The sequence below is a fragment of the Balaenoptera borealis genome, assembly GCF_965194805.1.
Source record: "Balaenoptera borealis genome assembly, chromosome: 1".
Classification (NCBI taxonomy): domain Eukaryota; kingdom Metazoa; phylum Chordata; class Mammalia; order Artiodactyla; family Balaenopteridae; genus Balaenoptera; species Balaenoptera borealis.
The window spans coordinates 80694090-80717803 of record NC_138860.1 but is presented as its reverse complement, the minus strand read 5'-3'; the positions used below and the strand labels follow the sequence as shown (position 1 = coordinate 80717803).

General features: G+C 54.1%; 3 protein-coding genes across 14 annotated transcripts; 1 reads left to right on the top strand and 2 right to left on the bottom strand.

Moving 5' to 3' along the window:
• Positions 1-69: 69 nt before the first annotated feature.
• On the top strand, positions 70-7007 carry METTL25B (methyltransferase like 25B; the record flags this gene model as incomplete). Of its 10 annotated transcripts, none has more annotated exons than XM_082399033.1 (8): positions 70-228; positions 3310-3434; positions 3587-3779; positions 4246-4308; positions 4543-4686; positions 5155-5639; positions 6054-6238; positions 6669-7007. In XM_082399033.1, the coding sequence occupies 8 exons, from the start codon at positions 70-72 to the stop codon at positions 6788-6790; spliced, it is 1476 nt and encodes a 491-aa protein (XP_082255159.1). In that variant the 3' UTR covers positions 6791-7007. The 10 variants fall into 10 exon arrangements, with proteins under 10 accessions (XP_082255159.1, XP_082255162.1, XP_082255163.1 ...); XM_082399036.1 differs by having other exon boundaries at positions 6652-6787; XM_082399041.1 differs by having other exon boundaries at positions 148-228; positions 3627-3779.
• A 333-nt stretch (positions 7008-7340) lies between these two features.
• Positions 7341-10930, bottom strand: MRPL24 (mitochondrial ribosomal protein L24). Of its 2 annotated transcripts, none has more exons than XM_082399191.1 (6): positions 10809-10930; positions 8562-8803; positions 8386-8481; positions 8070-8173; positions 7671-7801; positions 7341-7571 (listed from the first exon to the last, which is right to left on the bottom strand). In XM_082399191.1, exons 2-6 carry the CDS (start codon positions 8742-8744, stop codon positions 7435-7437), a joined length of 651 nt encoding a protein of 216 aa, XP_082255317.1. In that variant the 5' UTR covers positions 8745-8803; positions 10809-10930; the 3' UTR covers positions 7341-7434. The 2 variants fall into 2 exon arrangements, with proteins under 2 accessions (XP_082255317.1, XP_082255318.1); XM_082399192.1 differs by lacking the exon at positions 10809-10930 and adding an exon at positions 10176-10200.
• Positions 10931-12060: 1130 nt separating this feature from the next.
• On the bottom strand, positions 12061-21993 carry HDGF (heparin binding growth factor). Of its 2 annotated transcripts, none has more exons than XM_082399164.1 (6): positions 21598-21993; positions 15247-15323; positions 14965-15121; positions 14108-14287; positions 13609-13832; positions 12061-13422 (listed from the first exon to the last, which is right to left on the bottom strand). In XM_082399164.1, exons 1-6 carry the CDS (start codon positions 21682-21684, stop codon positions 13416-13418), a joined length of 732 nt encoding a protein of 243 aa, XP_082255290.1. In that variant the 5' UTR covers positions 21685-21993; the 3' UTR covers positions 12061-13415. The 2 variants fall into 2 exon arrangements, with proteins under 2 accessions (XP_082255290.1, XP_082255291.1); XM_082399165.1 differs by having other exon boundaries at positions 14965-15103; positions 21598-21991.
• Between the last annotated feature and the right edge of the window lie 1721 nt (positions 21994-23714).

Genomic DNA, 23714 nt, shown 5'->3' with positions numbered 1-23714 from the left:
TGGGGACAGCACACTCTGTCCGTCCACGCCACGGAGCCAGCTTCCCACGCTCACACACCTACCTCCCAGATGGGCCCCGCTAAGACCGGAAGTGCCAGGAGCCGGATGCGGAAATTGGCGCGCGTCGGCGAGGCCCGAGCCGGCAGGCTCGCGGATTGGAACGCGCCGGAGGCCGGGCCCGCGTACCCGCAGAGCCCCTGCCTCCGGGAGCGAGGCCAGGGATTCCTAGTGCGTGAGAAGCGGCAGCGGCGGCTGCGACGGAGGGGGCGGCGTGGGTGGGGGCGGGGGCGGGGGCGGGATGCGCTCCCCGGCCCCTCTAGCCCGGTGGAGGTACAATTCGAAGGTGTGCGGAGGCCGCTACAAACTGGCACTGCAGCGCGCCGGAGGCCCTGGGCCTCACTTCCGGTAGAAGAGGGAGGTGTACGGGAAGGGGCGGGATCTGGAGGCGGGACCTGGAACTTGGCCTGCCCCACTCCGTGAGGTGGTCGCCGCGGCACGCCTCTGTGGCGTCACTGCGCTGGCACCGCCTCCCGGTTTGCATCCAATGCTGACAGCTTCGGGCTGTGGGACGTCGCGGCCTGTGACGTCAGGAGGGCGTCTCAAGTCTTCAACCCCAACCTCGAATCCCGGAAAGGCAGCGTCTGGGACCGGATTCTGAGCGCTTTCTTCCGGTCCTGCAGAGCTGAGCCCAGCCCGGGTACCGGACCCGCGTGGCCCTGACCCAGGTTCCCTCCTTCACTGCATTCTCCCTCCCCGCGCCACCGGCTGGGCCCCGGAATGCCGGGGGTCTCCGCCCGTGGCCTCTCTCACGAAGCGAGGAGGCAGCTAGCTGTGAACCTCACCCGGGTCGTGACGCTCTACCGTTCCATTCTGGACGCCTACATCATCGTGAGGCCACAGGGTTGTGGGTGGGGTGCTCCTGGTTATGTGGGTGGCTCCCTAGCCACGACAGGGGAAGAATGTAGAGAGTTAGCTTCTGATCTCTTTTCTAATATGTTTCTTCAGTCTTTTGTACAAGAAAGGGTTAAAGCTGGGGCAGCCCCCCCACCTCCTTTTTCTTTCAGATGACCTAAATATTAATAGTTTTAGCATCTAGGTTGTTTTTCTAACCTTCTCAAGTCCAAAGTAATAAAACGCATGGACATTTGAGCCATGCTGCTGCAGCTACGTTGAACTCTCCCAGGAACATGTGAGGTGTTTCAAGAACACACATGTTCATTCATTCAAGCTTTGAATAAATTCCTGGCTTTGCAGTGTAATGGACAATTCCAACTTTGGAGTTGACAGACTTGGACTAGAATCCTGCCTCCCCTATTGTGTTAACCTTAGGCATTAAAAAAAACATTCCTCCTAGCCCCAGTTCCTGAGTCGTAAAATGGATCTCTTTTTGAAGGATCATTGTGAAGAATAAATGAGATGATGTATAAATGGCACCAGCATCCACTGAATTGTTCAGCTCCCAAACCCAGAAGCCATCCTCGATTCAGCTCTTTTCTTCATTGATCTACGATCCAGCCCTTCAACAAGTCCTATTGGTTCAACTTCCAGAATAGATACCAAATTCATCCATTTGTCTCCAGTGCCATTGTTACCACCCTAGGACAAGCCAACATCATCTCTCTCCTGGACTACTTCCTAACTGATCTCTGTGTTTGCTTCCTCTCCTCCATACCCAGTTCTTCACAAAACAGCCAGATTAATCTTTTAAAAATGTAAATCTCACCAGGACACTTCCTTGCTTGTTAGGTTCTTTGATGAAATTGTAATTCTTTACCATTACCTATAAAACCCTACATGATCTGGTCCCCTGCTCCCTTTTAAACCCCAACACATTTCATTCTCTCCCACATTCACTGTACTACACTGGGTCTTTGCACTTACTGATCTGCCTGGAATGTCTTTCCTCCACAGAAAGGCAATTGAGTAGGGTGGTTAAGAGCAAGAACTCTAGAGTCAAATTGGTTTCAAATCCCAGCTGTGCCACTTACTAGCTTTTTGACTTAGAGTACTTAATTGCTGTACTTTGGTTTCCTTATCTGTAAAATGGGGGATAAAAATAGTACTATCTCATAGGGTAATTGTGAGGATTAAATGCACTGATATACGTAAAATGTTTCAGACAGTGCCTGGCATATTATAGTATTCTGTAAGTGTTTGCTATTACCTGAATTTTAAAAAATTGAGATAGAATTGACATTTTAGTTTCAGGTGTATAATATAGTGATTCGTATTTGTATATATTGTGAAATGATTACAGTAAGTCTAGTTAATATCCATCACCGTACATAGCTACATTTTTTTCTTGTGATGGGAACTTTTAAGATCTACTCCCAGCAACTTTCAAGTATACAATACTTGCAAGTATACAATACAGTATTATTTACTATAGTCACTATGGTGTACATTACATCTCCATGACATTTATTTTGTAACTGGAGGTTTGTACCTTTTGACCCTCCTCACCCATTTTACCCACCCCCACCCCCTGCCTCTGGCAACCACTGTCTGAATTTTTTTACATGTGCTGTTTCCTGTTCATTCAAGTCTCAGCTCAAGTGTCACCTTCTCAGACAAGTCTTCCCTCATCACTCTATCTAAAATAATACTCAAACTCTCCATTGTTACTGTTTTATTGTCTATGTGGCATTTGATGTTATCTGAAATAACTTTTTAAAATGTAAGCTCTGTAAGAGCAAGGATCTTGTCTGTCTGCTTCATTGTTTGTATCCCCTGAGCCTAGGATAGAACTTGGTGCCTAACCAAAGCTCCAGAATTTGTGTTGAATAAATGAATGAATAAAAATATATTCTGGCAGGGAATTCCCTGGTGGTCCAGTGGTTAGGACTCGGCACTTTCACTGCCAAGGGCCTGGGTTCAATCCCTGGTCGGGGAACTAAGATCCCACAAACCACACAGCTCGGCCAAAAAAAAAAAAAAAACAACCCCAACATTCTGACATATATAATGTCTGGCACATCTAACGGTAGGTTACTAGATGGTAACACAAATACTGGGTGTCAGTCACTGTGGTGTTGAGGATGCAGATGTGAAGCCACCATCCCTGCCCTTTAGTTGAGTGGAGGAAACAGACACATAAATAAGTGGGGACACTGCTAAAAGGAGAGGTGTGTCCAGAATGCAATTTGGGCTCAGAGGAAGGAGGGGGAGGCTAGAGCAGGTTTCAGAGAAGAGATGACAGCCAATGGGTAGAGGCGCCTGCTAGTTGCAGCCAGTGGCCATGTGTTGAGTGGGGCGGGGAAGAATGGGAAGAGTAGTAGCCTGTTGATTGCTTCTCCCTTTCCCCTACAGGAATTTTTCACAGACAACCTATGGGGCACACTCCCTTGCTCGTGGCAGGAAGCCCTGGATGGACTGAACCCGCCACAGCTGGCCACACTGCTGCTGGGGATGCCTGGGGAAGGGGAAGTGGCCAGGTACGGGCAAGAGGGACCTGTGTTGGGGGACTCGGTGCTGAGCCCTGCAGGGAGCCATTGCTCAGAGTCTCACAAGGGCCTCCTGGGTTGTAAACTGGCACACTCAGGATGCAATGGGACTATTCACTGGGGGCCTGGGTGGGCTATCTCAGGTACAGGTCGGTGTGGCCACTCACCCTGCTGGCCCTGAAGTCCACAGCCTATGCCCTGGCTTTTACCCGGACGCCTGGGTTTCAGACCCCCTCAGAGTTCCTGGAGAACCCCAGCCAGAGTTCCCGACTGACAGCTCCATTCCGGAAACATGTCAGGCCCAAGAAGCAGCATGAGATTCGGAGGCTGGGAGAGGTGAGGAGATGGCTGGGGTATAGGTGGTATCTGGGAGCCTGGGGACTCCTTAAGCCTATGGGTTACAAAGGTGTGGGCACCTTATACCACCTGCAGGACCAGAGGCCCTAGAAGGTCCCTTCCTTGGCAGATACACTATAATCATATCTTCATCCTTTTGCCTTTTGCCTTTTGGTGGCTATATTTGAATCACTGGCTTAGTTTTGTTCTGATAACCTTCACAATCTGCTCATGGCCTCACAGCAGGGCTCTTCTTCTGTGGAGGAGACTGAATCACTAGCCTGAGAGGAGCAAAGACAGTAGCCTGAGCCTGGGGTCAGCACACCCCATTGTGGTTTCCATGTCTCTTGTCTCTTCCCTCTACCCATCTTCCTCTGCCATCTTCAGCTCCTCCACCCTCATTGTGGGTGTTTGCCCTGGGAGCCAACACCAATGGCCAGGAGACCTTTGTTCCCTCCTCTTTCAGTTGGTGAAGAAGCTGAGTGACCTCACAGGCTGCACCCAAGTTGTGGATGTAGGCTCAGGCCAGGTGAGCCAGACCCCTAATGTTCTGGTTTTCTGTCATGGGGATAGAACAGCTGGAAGACAGGTTATCAGGCCACAGGCCCAGGGAGGCAGGTGCTAAGGAGTGGTAGAAGTAAGCTGGGCAGAATTTAAGCCTTCTGGGGGCCTAGGACCCAGGTGTCCAAACCACAGATAGGGAGGGGGACAGTGGAGAGGACACTGAATGGGGCTGTCTCCACCCTCCCTCTCGGGACTCCAGGGCCATCTCTCCCGCTTCATGTCCTTGGGGCTGGGGCTGATGGTGAAGAGCATTGAAGGGGATCAGAGACTGGTGGAGAGAGCCCAGCGCCTAGACCAGGAGCTCCTGCAGGCTCTGCAGAAAGAGGAGAAGCGGAACCCACAGGTAGACCAGCCCTTCCTGCAGCCAGGACCGTGATAGCAGGGTCTGCTTGGCTGGAATTGGGCACCAAGGCTGAATTCCCTCTTTTAAGTTTCTCAGCTTGAGATGGTGTGTCCTTATTTCTGCTACCCCTTTCCCAAGGTCCCTCCTTCACCGAAGCCTCCTCATATCTTAAAGGCACCTTCTAGTTAAAAAGTGCTTTCTACACCGATACGTTCTTCTCACAGCCACCTGTAAAAAGTGGCCAAATGAGGAAGCTCAGAGATGAAAAGACCTGCAGTTACTAATGACAGACCCAGAATCTATCCCATCTCCTGATTTAAAGTACCACTTTCTCCTCTGCCCCAGTTTCTCTCCCACCTTCCTCCTTGGGAAGGAACTCAAGAGGACAGATCCGTTCCCGTGGCTTGAGGTGGCACGGGGACGGGAAACCGGCTCCCCATCTGCCTCTGTTCTGTCCTGCCTCCACAGGTGGTCCACACTGGCCCTCGCCACCGCCCCCACCACGTGGTTAGGTGGGTAGACCCCACGGCCCTGTGTGAGGAGCTTCTGCTTCCAGTGGAGAACTCACCTCAGAGTGAGGCCCGCTTGCTGCTGACAGGCCTCCATGCCTGTGGGGATCTGAGTGTTGCCTTGCTGAGGCACTTCTCCTGCTGCCCCGAGGTGGCGGCCCTGGCCTCAGTGGGCTGCTGTTACATGAAGCTGAGTGACCCCGGTGGCTACCCACTGAGTCAGTGGGTGGCTGGGCTGCCTGGCCGTGAACTGCCCTACAGGCTACGGGAGGGGGCCTGCCACGCCCTGGAGGAATACGCTGAGCGGCTGCAGAAAGCAGGCCCTGGCCTCCGAACCCACTGCTACCGGGCAGCACTGGAGACGGTCATCCGGCGTGCCCGGCCCGAGCTCCGTCGGCCAGGCGTGCAGGGGATCCCCAGGGTCCACGAGCTCAAGATTGAAGAGTGAGGCTGGGGAGTTGGGGGGGCGTGAGGAGGGGGGCGTCACCTACTGGAGGTATGATTCCCCTCCCACCCTCAACTGTTAGCATGTCCTGAAGAAAATCTAAATGTGCTGGGAGGGAGGGGAGTGATTTTGAGTTCTGAGGCAGCTTCAAACTTTCTTTAAAAGGCAGTTGTCACTCTTTTATCAAGTTTTTGAAATGCTAAAAATATGGCTAAATTGGACAGATTTGGCTGAAAACAAATTTTTGGATTGATTTGCTATTGGACAGACAGCTCACAGCCAGAAAAACATTTAAAAATGCACCTTACGGTGGCAAATCTGTTACAGCTGGAATTGAATTAGGAATGGACAGTTTGAATGGGGGAGGAGGGTTCTAAAACCAAACTGAGTGCTGTCTGTGGCTGACCCCACAGATACGTGCAGCGGGGGCTACAGCGGGTGGGGCTTGACCCCCACCTGCCGCTGAATCTGGCTGCCCTTCGGGCCCACCAGGCCCAGGAGAACCGTGTGGTGGCCTTCTTCAGCCTGGCCCTGCTGCTGGCCCCGCTGGTGGAGACACTGATTCTACTGGACCGGCTGCTCTACCTTCAGGAGCAGGGTGAGGGTGGCCAAAGCAGGGACCCAGGGCCAGAGGGGCTGGAGTTCTAGGGCTCTCCTTCAGGTCCCGGCCCCTGCACTTGCCAGGACTAGGTTCCTCGCTGTGGTGATTCTCAGACCAGCTGCTTCAGAGTCAGATGGGGGGAGGGGAACTTGTTAATGCAGATTCCTACTGAATCAGCCTGTGGTGGTACCTCCCTGAGGTGCATTTTAAGCCAGCATCCCAGGCACTGAGAACCTATGATGTGCTGCAGACTGCCTCCTCCCGAGTCAGTGTCTTGGGCACTCATGTTCCTGGAGAGAGCTGGGTCTCCTTAGACCCCCTCGAGCCTCCCCCATGGGGAAAAGGGGCTATGCCTACAGGCTAAGCAGGAAGTGGCTAAGAGTTTGTTTCATTTCTCCCCTTCTGAGTAGCCCTGCCTTTCTCATAGGCTTCCATGCTGAGCTTCTGCCCATCTTCAGCCCCGAACTCTCTCCGAGAAACCTGGTTCTGGTGGCCACCAAAAGGCCTCTGGGTGAGACCTTCTCTGTTCTGGAGACTGAAGACAGCTGACACAGCCTGAGGAAGGGCATATCTCCGACCCCATCTGTAACTGCCAGGTACCACACTGGGTGGCGGAGTCTTCACCTCCTCAGCCAGAGAACCAGCATCCTCCGTGGAATCCTGGTTCCCTACAAACCTTCAGCTTCATACCCTTTCTCTCCCTCTGTGTGTTATGTAATATTATGCAAAAACTTATTTTTAATTTATTAAAAAATTGAAATCTTTACTTCTCTATCATTTCTATTAAGTATAGAAAAGGACAGACATGCACCCTCCCTACCGTATCCTGCAGGGGTGCTACATTAGGTCTCACATCCCCAATCCCCACTGTCTTCCCTAACAGGTAGCACCCTGTTACTCAGAGGTCTCCATGGAGGGAAGCTGTCTCTCCCTTAGATCTCCATCCCAGAATCTGCAGGCCCTGCCCTTTGGGAGGACCACCTTAAGGCTGGCTAACTTCTATCCAGGTTTTGTCATAACATCAGGACAGATGCTCCCTCCCTCAGTCCCTGAAACAGGGGTTAGGGGTGCCAGTCTACCAAAAGACAGCAGCTGCACACAGAGGACCCAAGGCTCTTTATTAGAGTCTGAAGAAGAGGTGGTCCCAACCTTCAAGGCTAAGACAAGGAGGGGAGAAGCAGCTCTCCCCAGACTCAATACCAATAGACTTTCTTATGTCTCCGTGTCTCCTGGATCCCCATCGCCTCCATTACCTCCTCCTCCAGTGTCTTTAGACTGGGCACATAGGTTTTTGCTAGAGCATCTTCCACTGATGTGTCTTTGGGGCCATCTGTTGAGCCGAGGAAAGAAGATGGGTGGGAAGGCTTCTTAACATCCCTGACTCCCACTCCTCCCACCCCCCTCTTCTTGCCGCCTCACCCAGCCTCACCAATCCATGTTTCAGGGACGATGCCATCAGCTCTGGGAGATTCAGGTTTAGGGATAATTCTTCCTGATCTTGTGGAGACTCGTACCCGCTCTCCTGCCTCAGTGAATCTCCACTCCACCTCAGTGGGTTTCCTAGGGGATAGAAGAAGTGAGGCCAGTCAGGGAGTTAGGTCTCCCTCCTATGTTCCAACCCGAAAAGCAGTGACTAAAAACACTAAGGTCACCATCTTGTTTCTTTGCCACCCCTGCACTGGGGTTTCCTATGGGGGGTCATGTCCATGAGATGGCCCCTCTCAATTTCCAGCACATCCAACCCACCACTCCCTTTGGATAAATATGGTTAATAGCTGTGTGGACTCAGAGGGCAAGAAACCCTCGGACCAGAGCCCCATGTGCTTGCCTGTCCACAGGATCCACAAGTTTGACCTGGTTGTGGAGCAACGGTGCTTCGCTGGGGATCATGGTTCCCCGGTAATCCACGGTCTTGCCAATATAGCGGTAATGCTGTCCAAAAGAGGAGGGGGCTATCAGAACCCAGGAGGTGTGAAGGGGGCTTGTCTACCACAACTCGGAGCATTCAGCCCAAGTTGAAAAGTAAAAGGTTCAGTTGTCTCACCATCCCCTCAGCCAGTCTCTGGCCTCCCTGTGCTGCTCTTAATGGACAGGGACGGATGGCACAGGCTTCCTGAGCGTCACCATCCTCACTCTTCACTTACTGTATTCAGCCCCTCCACGACCACCCAGTTTCGCTGCCGGATAACTTGAACCACTTTGCCTTGCTTCCCAGCGTCCTTGCCTTCTAGGATCTCTACCTGTGGGAAGAGATGACCGTCAGGGAGGGAGATCCTTGCCCAGGAGCACCCCGCCACCCTACCCCATGTGAGATTCTCACCCTGTCCCCATAGAACAGATGCCAGTCGTCATCAGAGATAGGTTCCACAGCCACCCGGCGCCGCCTAGTCCCTGGAGGGTTCTTCTTCTTGTCTGACAAGGAGCCTGGGCGGCTCATCCCATAGCGGTAATTGGGAGGCAGAGTGACCTTGGATGCCAAGGCCAGCAGAGCAGAGAGCCGCATGGCTGGAGGCTGTGAGAAATCCCCTGGCCGGCGAAAGACCCAGAAATCTTCCTAGTCAGCTGTGGGGTAGGACAGAAAAAAGGGGGCAAAGAAACAAGGGAAGCAACATTTTCTTAAGCACTTACTTCATGGCTCAATGGACTTGATCTTACTGAATCCTCACAAGATATTATCTTCGCTTTACAGATGACGATAGAGACTCAGAGAAGTTAAGTGACTTGTCAATGGTCATAAGGCTACTATGTGGGAGAATCAGCATTCAAAGCCACATATATCTGACTTCAAAGTCCAAAAATTCATTGAGGCCAGGGACCATGTTATCTAGATCACCCTTGAATCCAGCAGATCCCAGTAGGGCTTGGCATGTAGTAGGTACTCAATAAAAAGTTATTTAATAAACGCACCAACAGCAAGATGGAAAGAAAACAAGTAATGGACAAAACACTGACATAAAGCCAAAAAGCAGGCAGTTATAAGGTAAAACAAACAAACAGGTGGCAGAGATAAAAACTGGGATTAAAATGTGCCTACACAACGTCCAATTCCTAATCGCAATCAGGAAATAACCACTTCTCCCTAAGATAGTTTCTTTTCTAAAGGAAAAGGACCCAGAGCCAGACTCTAGGATTATAGGGTCCTACATTTCCAAACTAAGTATGTACTCTAAGCCTCCCAATTTTGGATAATGGACTAAACCAATAGGGCGGTGAGACAACTGAGGGCAAAAATAATAAGTGCTTGTTTGCTGAGCACTTGCTACCTTCCACTTGCCATGCTAAGTGCTTTCCTGTATCATCTCATTTAAGCCCAAGGACAACTGATGAAGGAAGTACCATTAACCTTGTTTCATAGCTAAGAATGAAGCCTAACTTCAAAGTACAATTAAAGTGCACTCTAATGACATTAAAAGCTCTGGACTGGGAATCAGACGACCTGGCTTCTAGTCCCTGCTCCACCATCAACTTATTCTGTGACCCTAGGCAACTTGACTTCTGAGCTTCAGTTTCATCATCCATAAAACTTTACAGGGTTGTTTCTGTCATTCGAGTTATTTTTAACATTTGAACAAAGCAAGGTACAGAATCATGTGGATACTATTATCCTTTCTTGGGTAAATTTAAAAATATATATTCTATCACAGACATAAATATTTACAAGAAGGCAACAGGGAACAAATAAAGTACTTGTTCTGGAGATGAGGAAGTTTGGGAGGGCTATTACTTTCCATCTTGTTCCTTTCCATAACGTTTGCATTTTCTAACCACGTGCCTTTAAAATAATACATCAACTGGTTTATCTGAACAGTGAGATATCAGGTCATTTTTCTTCTCTATACTTTTCAATATGGAAAAGACCTAATATTATTCTTAATTAATGCTGGATGAATGTTAAGGGCCTTGGTGTTCCCATTCAGAATCAAAAAACGCTTACGGAGGACTACTATGTGACAGGTCTAATGCTGGGAACTTCACTATTCCCAGCATTTGATCTTCACACTGCTCTCCGCGGGAGGTTGACAGGAGACGAGGAAACCAAGGCCCTGAGAACTGGTGACTTGCCGTAGTTCATATGACTTGATAGAAGCAAAATTCCCTGGCGGTCCAGTGGTTAAGACTCTGCGCTTCCAATGAAGGACTGTAGGGGGCACGGGTTCCATCTCTGATGGGGGAACAAAGATTCCGCAGGCCGCACAGTGCGGCCAAAAAAAAAAAAAAAAAAAAAGCCAGCCCCCTAGATCTTTTCCTTTTTTCCCTCCAAACCCTGGAGAAGCTGGTGCCCTTCAGCAGTGGGGCTTTCATGGCGCGCTCTGGGGCGCCGTGCTAGGTAGTGAGGTAGAGCGTCTGCTCCCTCAGACCCCGGCTCCAAAGGCTCCGCCGGCCCCATCTTAGGTACGGGTGATGTCCATCTTCCAGCAGTCTTCAGCAACCACCCGCTCCGAGCTTCCGAAGCAGGGAGACCCCGGACGAGGCGACTGAGCCATGCCAGGGTAAAGGAAGGCCCTTCCCGCTCCCGCTCCCGGACCAGCCCAGAGCTGCCAAAACCTCCAGGCCACGCTGTCCTCACCTCCGCTTCCCGCTGAGCCCCGGAGCCTCCGTCAGTCCCCTATGCACGTGGGACCTAAGCCCCGCCCCACCGCGTCCCCCGGCTTTCTGGGAAAAGTAGTCTAATGGTACAATGGACGCGCAACAACGATCATCTAGCCTCTCTGCATGCTGGGAGTTGTAGTCCGCTGCTGCGAAGCAAGCGAGAAACAGGAAATTTGGCCTTGTAGGAAATCAAGGAAGCTTAAGAGCACCGTGAAGCACGTCGGGAGTTGAAGGCAAAGCGGAATATGCTATCGCGCCTGGCACATTCCTGCACGTGCTCTGCGTGGAGGCCGCTGGGAATTGTAGTTACTAGAGACGACGGCTCCATTTTCTAGGTGATTGCGGCTTCTTCAAAGCAGAGGGCCTCTCTTTCTAGTGAGGCTACAGTCAATACTCTCCCCGCCCGCCCTCTGCTGGAGGGAGCCAAGGCAGATGAAGAAAGTGTCATAGGCTTTCTAAACTAAGGGATGAAACGTGGGCCCTTCCAATGCCAGTTGATGATCTAGTCACAAAATGTCAGACTGAAAGAAACCGCAGAGAGGATCTAATCCAGCCATTCCACTTAATTCAGGAGTATTGGGAGGATTCCATGCTATCAACTTCTCCGACCCTCATCACCAGTTATCAGTACCGGGCATCCCTAGCTTTGCCCTTGAGGGTCAAAGTTGTTTCTACAACCAGCCCCAACACCCTAACTTCCCTGGCTATCATGAGCTGTGGCTGATATTGTCACCTCTCACACCCTACTTCTTCTTTTTTTTAATATTTATTTATTTATTTTGGCTGCACCATGTCTCAGTTGCAGCACGTGGGATCTTCCTTGCGGTATGCGGAGTTCTTAGTTGTGGCATGCATGCGGGATCTAGTTCCCTGACCAGGGATCGAACCCAGGTCCCCTGCATTGGGAGCGGGAAGTCTTTCCCATTGGACCACCAGGGAAGTCCCACACCCTACTTCTTGTGCAAAGTTTAAAAAAAACTTTCCCAGGTGTTTATGGGGGAAACTGTGTTAAACAGCGGCTGGGCAGAAGTAGAATACTGGGCACAGTATTCTGTGACTTTGCCCTCATGTAGAATTTTAGATATCTCTAACAGACTGAGAATGGAGAAGGCTGGCACACCTTACCTCAGTCTGAAAAGTGGATTTGGAAATCATTTGCATTCCCTTTCCCATTCCCCTGCACCATCAGTTAACCAACACACCCCCAAAGAATCAGTCAAAATCCAATGTAGTAATCAACGGGTTTTATTTTCCTAGAACTGAAATCATCTACGGTTCTCAGAGCTAAACTTCCAAAGCTACAGTCAGCAATTTTTCATCAGAGCCCAAGGGAGGGGGGCAAGGGTGAAAGAGACAAGAGACGGAATAGCCAAATAGACCACTAGAAAGAGGTTGGGAGAGGGCGCTTATTTCCCTCTGGCCTCTCAGTGGGTTACAAATTGGATCTGGTGACAACACTGAGGGGACCAGGTGAGGGTATGTGGATGGGAAATGACACCAGAAGGAACACCAAAGCCCCAACTACAACAAAAAAAGTCATCAAGCCCCAAACAGAAGGGGAGCCTCCAAGTGCACCTCAGAAATGGGGGCAACAGTGGGGAAGAAAGGAGCAGAGTGGGGGGCACACAAAGGGATGGGGGGGGTCTTTAAAATTTTTTTTTTTGTAATTTTCTTTTATTAAAAACATCTCCTAAAAAATGTGTCTTTTCCTTTATGTCTGGGTGACGTATGTGACTGTAGGCTGGCCTTGAGCACTGTGGGGAGAGGGAAAAGGGCAGCTGAGGGTCTCCCCAGGGCATCCCAACTCTGGCCTGAGGTCTAAAGGTGGATGGATACTCCTCAACACTCCCATCCGAGCTGGGTGAAGTCAACCCTTCAGATCTCAGGTCCTTGACTCAAAGAACTTGGAAGACCCCAAATCTTTTGATGATAAACTGTAACTCCCATAACACCTAGGGTTGGCGTAAGAGAATGGGCATTGTCAACCATCCAGGATTTATGGAAGGGAGCCCCTCTCCCACAAGCTGTCCCACTTTCCCTGAATCCAGGTAGCTGGGAGAACAGGTGTGGGAGTAAGGGACAGGATGCCATCCTCTTGCCCACTCCACTCCCCCACCCCAATTTGAAGATTGCCCCTCCCAGGCCCCAGAAGCCCACCGTGCTACTTATTCTCCATCCCTTCCACTCATAGCCCTGATCCCAACCAACCCAGAGGTCTAGAATGCCCGGGGAAGGGCGAGAGGGGTGTCAGAAGATGGAAATAGCCGGTCCAGGCCCTAACAAATACACTGGGAAACAGCTCCAGGCAGGGAGCGACACAGTGGCCTCATCTCATCCCACAGAGCAGAAGACATGGACCTGACTCAGGTCACAGGGGTGTGGGGACATGGAGGTGAGGGCCAGGTGGCCTGCCCCATCCGGGTCAATCTCCAGGGTCTGAGCTCAGAAGGGGGAGAGTGAGTGGAAGAGGAGAGTGGGTTGGGGTGGGGAAGGGGTTCCCAGTTTGCAGGCCATGGCCAGTTTCCCCAGTAGCACCCAGACAGCAGCAGGAACGGGGCGGGGGCTCCTCTTGAAACATTGGTGGCTACAGGCTGCGGGGGAGGGTTGGAGGGGAGAAGGGTTAATGGTGTGGCCAGCCAGTGCCGGTCTCCTGGGAGAGCCCACCCTGCCTCCCTAGAGGCTGACTGCGACAGGCCCTCCTCCTCCTCCTCCTCCTCCTCTCAGCAGGTGGCTGGGCCCTCCCAGCCCAGCTGCCAAGGGGCAGGGGGCTCACTCACCTCTCATGATCTCTGATGCCCGGGGCCTCAGCATCTTCCTTGGCAGCCTCTTCCTCTTCTTCCTCCTCTTCTTCCTCCTGAGGAGGCCCCCGGCCAGAGCCCGGCTCAGAGGGGGTGCTGTTCTTCTCCGCCTCCACTGGAACGGGCCTCTCACCCTCCAAGGTGGCCCCTTCCTTCTCCTCCCCTTCGGGGTCTTCTGTCTCCTTGGGACGTTTGGGGGAGTCCTGGGCAGGGTTAGCAGAGATGAGGTGGGCTGAGGCTCGAGGGGGAGGACACCAGCCTCCCCCTCCTTTCCCCAGAGGCTCTCCTTCCTAGGCAGACCCACAGTCCTCCAGCCCTCTGCTAGCTGAGATGTCTCCTGTGTCCCATCTTCTCAGCAAGACACTCCCCAAGACTAGGGGCCGAGTCTGTCTCTCAGACGGGCACTCCCTGAAAAACTCGTAACTTCCCTCCTCAGCCTGGGAGCCTTGCTCCGGGGCCCCAGGCAGGGGGCAGTTACCTCCAGCAGGTCTCCCGCTCTCCTCTTCAGCGCCCCCTTCTCATTCTTCTCCTTGGTCGGCTCATCAATGACCAGCTTCCCTTCCTCATCACTGCTACCTTCGGCATTCCCCTTCTTATCGCCATCACCCTCGGTGGCTTCGGGCTCGGGCTCTTCCACACAGCTCTTTTTCTGGGAGGACTGCGGCGGAGACAGCAGAGGCTGAGTGGCACCAGCGACTGCCACGCTGGGCCCCCTCCCCAGACCCCTCCCTCGGCCACTCACTCCTTCCTTCTCCCACCTCTCCCCCGCCCCCACCCAGGTGCCCAGTCTCACAAGTGATTTGAGACCCACCTCTGTCGGATTAGCCCCGGGGTAAACCCACTGGCCGGGCAGGCAGGGCTCTGTGCAGGAGGGGGGAGGGCTGGAGCAGGAGGCAAAACCTCGGGTCAACTTCTCCCAAAGGGAGCTGGGACCCTTTCCCCGCCAACCCCCGCCCCCCACCCTCCCGCCTCATCCTGCCCGGCTCACGAGCACCTCCTCCTGGAAGCCTTTGTGGAAAGAGTTAAGGCCACATCCTATACTCACACTGGGCCTGCCAAAGGCCTGTCCCCACTTACCGCCTCCATCCTGTTCTTGCCCCCCCAGGCGCTGTCTAACAGGTGGCCCCTGACCACAGCTACATCACACACCCGGAACCCCTTCCCCTCTGCAGAAAGCCTCCCCCAAGCCCCCACCCCACGAGCTCCTACTCTGAAAGCCCTGGTGTTGGTGTCTGAGCCCCCCGTTCCTGAAGCATCACATGTGGGCCCAGGGGCTCCCGGCACCTATGGCCACACCCGCTTTCCAGGAGGTCTCTGGGGCGGATGGCAGCTCACCTGGTAGCCAGAAGCCTTGACGGTAGGGTTGTTCTCGATCTCCCACAGCCCCTCGCTGAACCCTTTCCGTTTGTTGGGCTTGCCAAACTTCTCCTTGGACTCCTCGTAAGGGAAGAGGTCTTTGGGGCCCAGGAATGCCCTGGTGAGAGATGGGAGACTGTGCTCTCGAGTCCCTCACTGCATCTGAGCTGCGCAGCCCGATAGGGAAGGCGTGCCGTCACCACTGCTCTTTCCCCAAAGTGGTCCCCCCGTGGCCCTCCCCACCTCTGCCCCCTCACTCACGTCTCGTGTGTCCCGAAAAAAAAGACTTGGTATTTGTTGGCTGTTGACTTCACGGCAGCCTCAGGCATCTCGTCAATCTGAGAGCAAGATGAGTAAAGTGAGCGTGAGCTGGAGTCTTGAGGTCACGAATTTGGGGCCGGAGGGTAGGGGTTAAGGGGCTGATCTCTAAGGCACATCTGTGAAAACTCAGACTGAGAGGGACCCAGGAGTTCACCAAAGGGGTTTCTGAACCATTTTTAGCAGTGTAACTTTGTTCAAGAGAAGTCAGGCATAAAAGCCCAGCAGGATCCCCGCCTCTCTTTCACAAACCAAACAGCATCCGTAAACAGATCCTGTCCATAAAGCTCCACGTCTTTGCCGGTCACTCTGGTCCAACCACCGTCCCCTCTTGCCTGGACTAAAGCCACAGCCTCCCTCTCTTCTCTCAGCCTCCATTCTTGCCCCACTACAACCCATTCTCCACACTGCAGCCAGAGGGGGCCTTTCCAAGTGCGGGTCTGAGCATTCCATTCCCCCTGCTAGAAACCTTTCGGTGGCTTCTCAGGACTCTAGGGCCCACCTGTTCACCGTTCTCCGTGATGTCAAGGTCTGAATTCCAATGCTGCCAACAGTATTTGTATGAGCTTGGGCAACTGACAGAACCTCAATTTTCTCAACTATAAAATGGAGATGGTCATAGTACTTAAGCCATAGCGCTGTAAGGATTAAATGACCATAACGGAGTACGTCCCGCGTACGTGCTTGCTATCATCAACCTCTCCCCATCACACTGCCCTTCTGCTCTCTGCTCCAGCCACACTGACCTTTCAGTCTCCTATACGAACTCCTGATCAGCCTTCCAACCTCAGCCCCATCATCACTTCCTCCAGAAAGCTTCCCCATCTCTCCCAACCTGGTCGGCTTCCCAGATAAAACTCTCAGCACCTCTCCTTCACAGTGCTTTTCACAATTCCAATTTTACGGTTCTTCATATTACCATTTGATTAATGTCTACGTGGACTATACCTGCCCCGAGAACAGAGAGGTCTGTTTGTAAGTCCAGCACGGTGCCTAGCACCCAGTGGGTGCACAGTGAAGATATGCTGAATGACTCTGTGAAACAGACAAAAGCAGCCTGCTCTGACTGAAGTGGAGAGGTGAGGCCAAGGGGCTGCCTATTCAATATCCCCCATCAGCAGCAGCTCCAAAAGACTTCTGGGGAACTCTTTGAAAGTCATGTGATGCAGTCAGACTCTCTCATTTTACAGACAAGGAAACTGAGGCCCAGAAAAGAAAAGTGATTTGCCCAAGATGACAGGACAAGTTAGTGAGGGCCAGATTTCAGAACTAGAGCTCCTGACTTGATCCTCTGCCTCAAATGTCCTGGGGGCATAAGGGATGGTGTGGTGGAGAAGGTGCCGAGGTCCGTCAGGGAAATGGTGAGAGGCAGTGGCCCAGATAGCCTCTCCCAGATCAGGCCCTGGAAGCCCAGGCCAAGCTGAGCTGGGGGGGAGGGGGTGTGGGGGACGGGGGAAGAGGACTACAACTCCCAGCAACACTTGCAGCAGCCCTAGCGGCCGGGCTTCCCACCGGACAGAGGCCAGGTGGCCATGTTGGCTGGGGCCCGGGGTGCAGATAGGAAAGAGACAGGCAGGCCAAGGCAGTGATTAAACACACAGAGACTAGGACAGAGTGCCTGACTGGGGGCTTGGGGAGACAGGGAGGCTAGGTGGATGGAAATAAGCTGAGACACACCCAGGAGATGGGGTGGAACCTGAGCAAGAATCTGAGGGGCATCTTGCTCCAGACATGGAGTCTTCAAGCTCCTGAGCACCTCCCCCCTTGCCCTGTGGCCTCTGGGGACAGAGGTCCAGCCCCTCCCCCCCAGGAAGGCCCAGCACAAACTGGGCCCTCCCCACAACCGGGAGACACTGGGGTGTGAGAGCTGGGGGTGGAAAGGCACGCTGTCCCCCACCCCAGCTCAATCCCCATCGCCATGACAACCCAACCCCGCCCCCGGGGCCACTCAGCAACCAGGAATGTGACTGCCCCTCCCCCCCAGGCCCTCTCTCCAGATTGGGGAGGAGGGGACACTAACACACACCCCACCCCCAAGCCTGGAGTCTGGCACCTGGGTCCCTGGCTGTGCCTGAAACCACAGCTAGGGCTGAGGGCTGGGGGCCCTTCTCAGGAAGCCAGAGCTGGGGTGTGGGCAAAGGAGGAGCCAGTCCTCTGCCAGGATACCTGGGTCCTGTTGCTAGCTCCCCACCCTCCTCTCAGCGGGGGAAGCAAAAAATAAAATGAGGGGCTCCAGGGCTTAGAGATCCCAGGAGACAGGCATAGGACAATAATAGCAAAAGCTCTTTCCTAGGCCTCTTCTTGGTGGATCTTTGTGCACCAGGAAAGAGGGCAGGGGGTGGGGGGCTGGGGGGGAATATCTAAGGGTCCCAGCTGGGAACTACTCTGGGCTCTGCATTTTTAGTGCCACACTTGAGCCAGGACATTAACAGGCTTGTAGGAAACATGTGATGAAAAGGGAGAAACTGAGGCTCAGGAAAGGGGGTTGGTGAGTGAAGGGGTGAGAAACAGGAGACATGAGGTCCTCTCAAGGAGCTCAGACCAGGCAAAGCAGCGCTCTGCCCATCAGTCTCTTTCCCGTGGGAAGCAAACTCAAAAAGAGGTAGCTGAACGCTGTGACAGGGGATCCAGGAGGCCACCAGCTGCCCAGCCTCAGGGGCGGGGGAGAAACCAAAGAATGGATGGGAATTAAAAATAGACAGAACGGGACACACCAGATATACCCGCCCTGCTGACTTCTAGCCAGATAAAGGGTAGGTCGAGAGGAAAGAGGGAGGCCAGGGGCCTGGGCAGATGGGCATCTACCTCCAAAGCATAAAGCCACCCCAATCCCACCTCACCTCGAGTGTAGGCACCCGAGGGGGAAGGGCCAGGAGAGGCGTGCTCTTTTTACTTAATGGAATTCCCAACCCCTCACCCCAAAAAGGGGAGACATTCCTTCTCTAGTGGACCCTTCATCCTTCAAGCCACAAAGGAAATGTCTTTCTGCATTTGGAAGTGAAGGGAGGTTCTTCGTCGACGACGACGACGTAGAGGATATGAGGTCTCAGGGGAGGCCTGTACTCCCAATACAGACATGTGTCTCCCAGGCGGTGCCTTTATATCCAGGTTGTGACTCAGAACAAGTGAGTCAAAGCTAAGTGGGTCAGGGTGGGGCCAGATGAGTGCTGGGTACCCCACTGCACCTCCTCCACTGGCCAACAGGGGAGGGGGCTCTGCTACTTCTCAGCCATTCCAGGAATCCTGGCAAGTTACTTTCCCTCGGCTGGGGCTCATCCACTCCCACCCCCCCCTCCCCCGGCCCTCTGCCCTCTGCATGTGCCTCATTCCATCACACAGGCCTGAGCACAAGAAGTCCCATCCTCCCAGAGCCCAGGACACCTTCTAAGGCCTGAAGTACCCAGATGAGGAGTGGGGAGAGAGGACTGAACACCTCTCCCCCAGCCTCATACCAAATCCAGGCCCAGGGGCGCCAGCTCAGCACATAGAAAGGCAGCAGAGAAGGTTAAGCCCACCCTGACTGCCAGCCAGGGTTCTGACCACCACACCCAAGGCCCAGGCCCAACCTGACCCAGGAATCGTAAAATCTGGGGCAGGAGACAGTTGGGGCCAGGAAAGTGTGGCAAGCCCAAGAGGCAGAAAAGAGAAGGTGGTGCCTGGATGTGGGGGAAGGGCAGAGGGAGGACAGATGGGCGAGGCCCTCTGGCTGCTCAGGTTTTCTGGGACTGTGAAACAGGAAGTGGAGAGAGGAGGAAGGAACCTAAGGGGGAAAATCCCTGAGTCTTGGAGGCTAACTGTTAAGTGCTTGGAGATCCCCCAGGAAGTCAGGCAGGAGGAAGAGGAAAGGAGAAGGTTAAGATGGAGTCACACCATCCTTCCAGGCAGGTCGTGCCTACCACGTGGTCCCTCTGGCTGCACTCTCCAAGCACTGGGCTGTTCCAGTCTCACCCAGAGTCAGCCATCCTCCCCAGAAGCAGGGGCTGAGGAAGGAAAGCCCACACAGTGGCCTTCACCATGGCTGAGGACTCTGGTTGCCTATTAGATGGAGCAGTCAGCAAGGCCCCCCTACTCCTCCTCCATCTCAGGAGGAGCCAGGCCCCGTCAGGCTCTGCCACTCAAAAGACTAAGACAGCACCCAAGGATGGTGAGGAGACTCAGATTTGTCTGCTCTTTCGGTGCTCAAGGAGAATGTATTTGGAAGATAACAACCTTGGGTGTACCACTCCCTCCAATTTTCAGAATCAAGACCCAGAGCACAGGCAAAGGGTGGGGTCCTATCTCTTTGGGATCCAGTCTGATCTCCCTCCCCGAACCCGAACTTTATCTAAAGGGCCCAGGCCTCAACAGAGCAAGAGACTGCCTCCCTGTCCTGCCCTTCTGTCCTGGAGGCCCAGGGTGAACAGAGGAAATGGACAGCATCCCCAGTCCCAGGCGCTGCCCTCACTCCAAAGGCTACCAGAAACCTGAAGGTCTTCTTCACAGGGGCCAATGTGGGTCTGCATGGGCCCCCCTTTCTCTCTTCCCTGCAGCCTGAAGGGGTTCCCTACGACCCCCATTCCAGCTGAGCCCCCTCCCCAGTCTCTGGACTTTGTCCCACCCCCAGGAGGTAGGAGCAGTAGAGACCTGTGTTCAGTTCTTGCCCGGCCCACCAGAACCTTGGCATCTGGACCAAGAAGCCAGATGGATCAAAGGTGCAGGGTAAAGTACATGAGTGTTCACACACCACATACACACATGCACACACAAGGCTGTCTGTGGCTGCTTCCTCACATTGCCCCCCACCCCCCAAACCCAAGTCCCCTAGGAGGCCCTGGAGGCTGGGAGAGCCCTGCTTCACTCTGTACTTCACTCCCGTTCCAGAGGCCAGACATCTAGAAGTTTCAGGGAACAAGGAGCTCAAGGCATATGGGATTAGGTATATTCCTCAGGAGAGGGTACTGAGTGAGGAAGGGTCTCCTGGACTTTCTTGGAGTGGCCCTAAAGTTGGTCTGGACACTCTGAACAGGACCCAAGGGAGCCTGGGGCAACTTCCCAAGCTCAGAGCAGGGTCTGGCCCAGATGAAGACACAGACTCATGTGGAAAAGAGCAACCCACAGCCATAAGGCAGTTTTGCATTTGGCCCCCTTGTCCAGAAGACTCCCTCTACTCCTCTCTGCCCTTGGATTACACTCTACAGGAGTCCTGTACTCTAGGGCCGATACCAAAGGCCTCTCTCTACACCAACGTTGAAATAAAGTGCCAGAGACACTGTGCCCTGTGACACCCCCAACCTCCTCCAGCACCCTCTGGCAACCTCCCTTACTCCTTACTTCACCTGTCTCAGTTCTTAGGGGAAACATGATGAATGCGCCAGGCTGGGCATTTGGGCCCCACCCTCCCACCTGGCCAGGTGCTGGGGGGGTGGGGAGGGTGGGCGCCTCACATTGGCGGGCTGAATCAACCACATGGCAGACTGGGCCGTTCTGGCGGGAGAGGCTCAGAAATGGGGAGGAGAAGCAACTCGGGTTCCCCCCACCTCCACTGAGAGGCAGGGCAGTCTGGACTGGACTTCCCAATCCCAACAAGGGCTCTGCCACCCTCAGTCCCCAGTCTGAGTCGGCAGCATACGAAGAAATATTTTTGTGGGGCTGAGGAGTGAAGGGTACTAGCCGGTAATTTCCAAGCTAGACGGATCCCCTCTTCTGCCGCCCCCCAACGATTCCTCGACCCTCCCAACTTCAGACCTCTTACGGATGCCCCAAACCAAAGTTTTCTAGAAGCGAACTCCGCCTCCATCTAGCCTTTCAGGGCTGAGATCCTTCTTAACCATCTAATCTAGGAAGAGGAGAGTTTGAACTGGGGGTAACAATCAGTGAAGAAACTGGGGGTCCCTGAAGGGGTCCCTGAAGGGGGTAGCGGTGGCGCCTGGGGGGGTGGGTGGGAGGAGTTACACTGCTGGCCCAAACCCAGGCAGCGCGCCCGAAACCGCTGGGAGTATGGGGGCTGGGGGCGGAACTGAGCACGCGGAGCCGGGGGCCGGGAAGTGACCGGCGCCCTCAGATCCCCACGCCGCGCACACGCCACCACGCGCGGACGCCGTGTGGCCAGGTGTTCGCCGCTGCCGCCGCCACCACCCCAACCACCCCGCCTCCACCATTATATAACCGGCGGGTGGGCTTGAGTCGCTCGGGAAAGATTCGGGGACTCAGACGCCCCACACCCCCACCCCCTCCGCGCGGAGCGCTCTTGCCCTCCCGGGTGTTATGCAACCCAAGTCTGGAGGTGGATAGGGGGCGGCGGGCCGCCCTGCTCACCCGGGCCGGCCAGTGTGGGTAGCCCTTCATCTTGGCGAACACCAGGTCCCCGCATTTGTACTCCTTCTGTCGGTTGGATCGCGACATGGCGGGGCTCCGGGAGCCCCGGGCTCCGCGCCGGGCCGGAAAGCGCGAGCCCAAGTTTGCGCGTGCGGCGGTGGCGGCGCCGCTCCGCTCCGGCCCTCGCGCGGCCCCCGCCTCGATGGTGGCCCCCGGCCCGGGCTCCGGCGCGGCCACGGCGTCTCCGCCCGCGCGCCGCACGGACGGGGCGGGCGCGGATCGGGGGCAACGCTCCGGCGCGATGGGTGCGCGCTCGTGCAGTTGTTTGTGTTTGAAATTCAATTGCTCCCTCCGCTGCGCGAGGCCTCTTCCTCCACCCCCCTCCCGGTCCCCACTCCTCCTCCTCCCTCCTCCCTTTCTCACTCCTCCTCCTCCCTCCTCCGCGCTCCCTCCCGCGGCGGTTTGATGAGTGCGGCTTCTTGACGCCCTGTGCCTGCCACTGCCCGGCGCCCAACCTGGAGCCGCCTGGCGGTGCGCGGCGACACAGGCGTGAAGAGCCGATTGCCGAGCAAGCCGAGTAGGCTTTGTGTGCCCGCTGTCGGTGGGTGCCCGCCCGCCCGGGAGGAGCTGGCGCCCGGCAGGACGGAGCGGCCTGGCGCCCCTCCCCCGGCCCCGCGGGTCGCTCCCAACTGCGGCTTCGGCGCTGCCAACTGTCGACGTTTAGGCGCAGTGTCTCCCTGCCCTCGGCTCCATCCCTATCCACGAATGTTTGCTCGGCACCCAGTGCATGGCAGCGTGCTGGGCGCCGGGGCGAGGGCTGGGCACCGCGCCCCTGAGCGCACAGAGGTTTGGCCTGGACCTCGACGTGCTTACAGTCTGTGGGGTGGCTCCTGAAACGTCGGGGACTGCGCCCTACGACGGCCTTTGTGGAATTCGGTATCGAGGAAGCTTCGGAGGGGTTGTGGCACAAAGTGGCCACGTTCCATGTGCATTAGACAGGTCTCGGTTCTCTGCTACTTCCTGGCAAAAGAGATCTGGGCTTTACCACCAGTTAAGCCCTCACAGATGAGCTCTGTTCTAGTGGGAAGAGACAGTAGAATGCCAGTAAATCCCAAACCATCGATAAAACGTGAAGTCACTAGCTCTCTTGGGGCGGTGAGAGTGGGGGAAAATCTGGGAAGGCTTCACAAAGTGGTGACTTTTGAGTTGGGCCTTAAAGGACGAATGTGATCTTGCCGGATTCCGGAGACTACATTTTAGACTAGGTTATATGTTAAGAACTGATAGAGCCAAAACTTGAATTCACGTCGCTTACCATTAAGCCAAACAAGACTTTGCCGTAATTACATCTTTGATTTGCTGTCACTCTGCTGATCTTGGGTTTGCCGAAATTCCAGACACCTATGGTAACTTAGAAATAAGCTGTTTGGATCTTAAGTTATAGTATGTCCAGATCCTTAAAATTTTGCAACAAAATATTCTAGGTTTGAAGAGATAAAATATGTGTGTTTTTCTTCCAAGTTTCCTGATCCTACTTCAAAGCATATGCAGTCTCCCTGAAAAAGAAGTGCAGGATGAAGCCAAAAGGCCCAGATGCACATCCTACCCTGCTGTTCACTAGTCATGAGAACTTGGGCTACCCCCTGAACGTCTCCCTGAGCCTCAGTTTCTTCAACTGTGAGATGGGATCACATTACTTTCCTGCCAACATCACAGACATGGAAGGGCTGCTTATCATTAGCCGAGGCCTGATCTTGCTCCCTACAGACCTTCATATCAGTTGGTTGTCCTTATGTCCATGGCAATGCATTTCACAATTTTTGCTTTTATAAAATGTGGCCTCTCAGCATAATCCCACCTTGTGATAGGAGTCCTCTGGCCCTGTCCACAGGCACTCCAGGCCCCAGGCTGCTGGCACAGCGGGGCACTCTGCAAGGTCCTCATGCATGCCCTCAGCCACAGACTTGTCGATTTGTTTCAATAGCAAATCCAAACTTGTTGCAACAGAGCAGCTAGATCCCAGTTGGTGTTTACTCTACCATGCATTCCAGTTTGAAATGCAGTCAGTGTGATAGTCCAGATTCTGTCAGGCTAATACCCTTCTTTGTTGTTCTTAT